Source organism: Mustela lutreola, chromosome 6 (assembly GCF_030435805.1).
Source record: "Mustela lutreola isolate mMusLut2 chromosome 6, mMusLut2.pri, whole genome shotgun sequence".
In the NCBI taxonomy this organism is placed as follows: Eukaryota; Metazoa; Chordata; class Mammalia; order Carnivora; family Mustelidae; genus Mustela; species Mustela lutreola.
The window spans coordinates 96,786,412-96,790,914 of NC_081295.1; the positions used below are offsets into that span (position 1 = coordinate 96,786,412).

The 4,503-nt window shown below is 35.4% G+C and overlaps 1 protein-coding gene across 1 annotated transcript; it reads right to left on the bottom strand.

Moving 5' to 3' along the window:
* Positions 1 to 449: 449 nt before the first annotated feature.
* On the bottom strand, positions 450 to 2,234 carry PGK2 (phosphoglycerate kinase 2). Its single transcript, XM_059176373.1, has one exon. The coding sequence runs from the start codon at positions 2,128 to 2,130 to the stop codon at positions 877 to 879; it is 1,254 nt and encodes a 417-aa protein (XP_059032356.1). The 5' UTR covers positions 2,131 to 2,234; the 3' UTR covers positions 450 to 876.
* Positions 2,235 to 4,503: the final 2,269 nt, after the last annotated feature.

Sequence of the window (4,503 nt, forward strand, 5' to 3'; positions counted from 1 at the left end):
GACAAAATATTTTCCAATAAGTATTTTAATTTCTTCTACATTTCTGAGTATTTTCTTATTCTATCTTCTAATACAAAAGAATTTTTATATTTTTTAATGACTATTTACATATTTTTTTATCTTTAAAACCCAGTTTTAAGATTCAGTGGTTGTATTATCTATTTATTAAACAATATCTGCTTTAAAAATAAAATAATTTCTTCTTTATTTAAAGCCCAGATTTGATCTGTAGCTCCTATTCTTACAGACACACATGTATATTTTCACAGACACATATGTATATTCTCTTGTGTATCCACACACACACAGACATAATTCCTTTCTTGGGTTTAGTTATTTCCTTTTTTTTAACTTCTTGAGTTTGATAAATACCTCTTACTTTTATTCCTTATTTAGTAAGAAATGACCTTTTAGCAGAGCTTTGTTACCCAGGAATTCTTAAATGTAAATATTTTTCTTGATTTATTTGAGCACTTTTATTGTTTAAAAGTTTGTTAGCTTCTATTCCAACCTTCCCCCAACAACTTGGGTTTTGTCTTATTTTCCATGTTTCAAGTAGTAAAACAATAACAAATCTGGAGTAAAATATAAAACAGGGATTAAGCTTATTCAACTCACTTTAATATGCAATGTAAGAGTATATCCTACCTATGAATCATAAATTCAACTAAGATCTTGAAGAGAGGCGGCAAATGCATGACAGAACTAAAATGAGTTGCGTTGTTGTATTGATGATAAGAGTTCCTGATAACTAATCCCTTAGTTATTGCCTAGGCCTTGGTAGGCATAAACTCTAACAAAAGTCAAGATGTAATGTAGAGCACTAAGTTGAATTAAAGCCTATGGAAAGGAAATAGCGGAAAAGAAAATTGTCGGTTATAGGTTGCTGAGGGCTTCTACTCCAGGAAGGACTTTACCTTCTAGGAGTTCCAGACTAGCACCTCCTCCAGTGCTCACATGGCTGACTTTATCTTCAGTGTTCCATTTGGCACAGCAGGTAGCAGTGTCACCACCTCCTATAATAGTGATGCAGCCCCTAGAAGTGGCTTTCACAATTTCATCCATAAGAGCTTTTGTTCCCTTAGCAAAGGCATCCCATTCAAATACGCCTACAGGACCATTCCACACAATTAACTTGGCTTGGGCCACAACTTGAACATTCTTCTTATTGGTCTCAGGACCACAATCCAAAGCCATCCAGCCAGCAGGTATGCCTGATGCTACAGTGGCATGGCCAACCTTAGCATTCTCCTCAAATTTGTCAGCAGTGACAAAATCAACAGGAAAGGTAATGTTCACACCTTTCTCACTGGCTTTCGCCATGATATCTTTGACAATCTTGGCCCCCTCTTCATCAAAGAGGGATGCACCAATCTCCATGTTGTTTAGTACCTTAAGGAAGGTAAAAGCCATTCCACCACCAATTATCATCTCATTGACCTTATCCAGCATATTTTGGATAAGTTGGATTTTGTCTGCTACTTTCGCTCCACCAAGTATAGCCAGAAAGGGTCTCTCTGGGTTTTCCAAGGCTTTGGCAAAATACTCCAGCTCTTTTTTCATCAGGAATCCAGATGCCTTCTGGGGCAGATCCACTCCGACCATAGAACTGTGGGCCCGGTGAGCAGTGCCAAAAGCATCATTGACATAGACATCCCCTAGTTTGGAGAGTGATGCTCGGAAGGCTTTTATTTTATCTGGTTCAGCTTTAAGTTTATTTCCAGAAAGATCTTGGCCTTTTCCTTCTTCCTCCACATGAAAGCGCAGGTTTTCCAGTAGGATAACTGAACCAGCAGCTGGGTTGGCACAGGCTTCCTCCACTTCTGGGCCCACACAGTCCTTTAGAAACAGAACTTCCTTGCCCAGTAAGGATTTGAGCTCAGCAGCAACAGGCTCTAGTGAGTATTTATCGGGCATGGGAACACCATCAGGTCGACCTAGATGACTCATAAGAACTACTGACCTGGCTCCATTATCTAGACAGTACTTGATGCTTGGGATGGAAGCTTTGATTCTCTGGTTATTTGTAATCTGGTTCTTCTTCATGGGGACATTAAAATCTACTCTCATGATGACTCGCTTGCCTTTAACATCTAGCTTGTCCAAAGTTAACTTCTTAGAAAGAGACATCTTGACAATATAAAGACAGAAGCTGAAAGCTAGATCCCAGTGCTGTTGGATAGGTGGTACTTTCCAACGCCTTTCCCCTTGGCCCGCCCCTTTCTGCTCATCATTGTCTTCCATAGGGCAGACATCACTGTACTCGGGAAAAGGAAACCTGGCTCTGTGATTGGTTAATGGTCTTGTCCATTTGGATTTGGAACGTGTGGCCCTTGCAGATTCAAACTGCAAGCGTGACCCCGTAGTAGCGGTACCTGGCTTAGAGGGAGAGCTGGGGAAGTGAAGAAACCGTGGAATAAGAATGTTTCTGAGGGCAAAGGTTCCTGCAGTTTCTCTTTTACCACATCTCTTTTGACACTTCCTCTTATTCTTAAAACAAAATGAAGCGAAACGAAACAAAAAACTTTCAGCCAGGTCAAATCTTAATTATATTGAGATACAAAAACTGTAGTACCAATAAAGAGATGGTTCTATGACTTCTTGTTTATTCAAGGCAATGTGTATGCTTCTGTTTTTGTATTTTTAAATATTTCTGTTATCAGCATAGCTTATGTCAGCCTTTGTTTTAAATATAATCTAGGGTAAGCAGGAATGATCTGTTTTTATTACCTTACTCTATTGTCAGACCACTGAGAAATTAGAAAATGCTTAGAAAAGAATGAAAAGACATATAATACAATTAAATTTATGGGTCACAAAAATGCAATGTTAAAGAGGAATTTCTAGTTCTAATGCTTAAGTTAAATAAGATTTCAAATTAATCTAACAAGGGACTAGAAAAAATCAAACTAAATTCACAGGTTGCAGAGGAAAGGAAATAAAGATTAAGACAGAGGTAAATGAAAGAAGATGGGATTGGGAGGGAGACAAACCATAAGTGACTCTTAATCTCACAAAACAAACTGAGGGTTGCTGGGGGGAGGGGGTTTGGGAGAAGGGGGTGGGATTATGGACATTGGGGAGGGTATGTGTTTTGGTGAGTGCTGTGAAGTGTGTAAACCTGGTGATTCACAGACCTGTACCCCTGGGGATAAAAATATATGTTTATAAAAAATAAAAAATTATATTAAAAAAATTAAAAAAAAAGACAGAGGTAAATGAATTTTAGGATAGAAAAAACAATGGACAAAATAAAAAATATGTTATCCTTTGAAAAGATAACAAAATTGACAAACCTTTATCTAAATGGACTAAGAAAAAAAAAAAGGACTCAAATTACTAAGATAAATGAAGGTAAGAACATTACTACTGATGTTATAGAAAGAAAAATGATTAGAAGAGAACCTAAATAATTTTAGGTGAAATGGACAAATTCCTAGAAACACAAACCATACCAAGACAGAATCATGAAGAAATTAAAAAAATAAATAAATAAATGGATTTATAACTAATAAGGTGCTAGAATCAGTAATCAAAAATTTCCTGATAAAGAAAAGCCCTGGACTTTATGGCTTTACTGATGCATTCTACCAAACCTTTGAAAGAGAACTAATATGAATTCTTCTCTAACTTAAAAAAAAAATGAAGAGGAGGGAGCACTTCCTAACTCATTTTACGATGTCAGAATTACTCTGATACTAAAATCAGATGAAGGCAATTTTAAAATAGAAAACTGTAGATCAATATCTCTTATGAATATTGAAGCAAAAGCCCTCAACCAAATACTAGCAAACAGAATTCAGCAGCATATTACAAGAATTAAACACCGTGACCAAGTGGGACTTATTTCTGGAACACAAGAATGGTTCAGTATATGAAAATCAATCAATGTAATATACCAGATTAACATAAAGAGGGAAAAAAAACATGATTATTTCAGTTGATTCAGAAAAATTATTATTATTATTCAGTTGATTCATCACTGTTTCATGATAAAAACATGCAACAAACTAGGAAAAGATGGAAAACCACTTGAACATTATAAAAGTGATATGTGAAAAATTCACAGCAAACATCATGCTCAATGATGAAAGACTGAATGCTTTTTCTCTAATATCTGACATAACACTTTATTAAATGTAGTACTGGAAGTTCTAACTAGAGAATTTAGGCAATAAAAATAAATAAAACTTACTAAATTGGAAAGGAAAAATCATCATCCTCTCTTTGTAGAGGATGTCATTTTGATGCAGAAAGCCTTAAATAATGCACCAAAAACCCCATTCAAACAACAACAACAAAAAATGAATTCAGCAAAGTGGCAAGATATAAAGTCAACTTTCAAAAATCTGTTGTATTTTATACACTAATGATAAATAATCTGAAAAGGAAATTGTAAAGTAATTGCAGTTATAATAATATCAATAAGAATAAAATACTTGAGAATTAACTTAACCAGAGAGGTAAAAGACCTGTAAAATAAAAACTACAAAATATTGTTGA

Excerpts from the sequence above, each read along its gene's own strand:
- PGK2 (XM_059176373.1), bottom strand. The coding sequence starts at position 2,130 with ATGTCTCTTTCTAAGAAGTTAACTTTGGACAAGCTAGATGTTAAAGGC.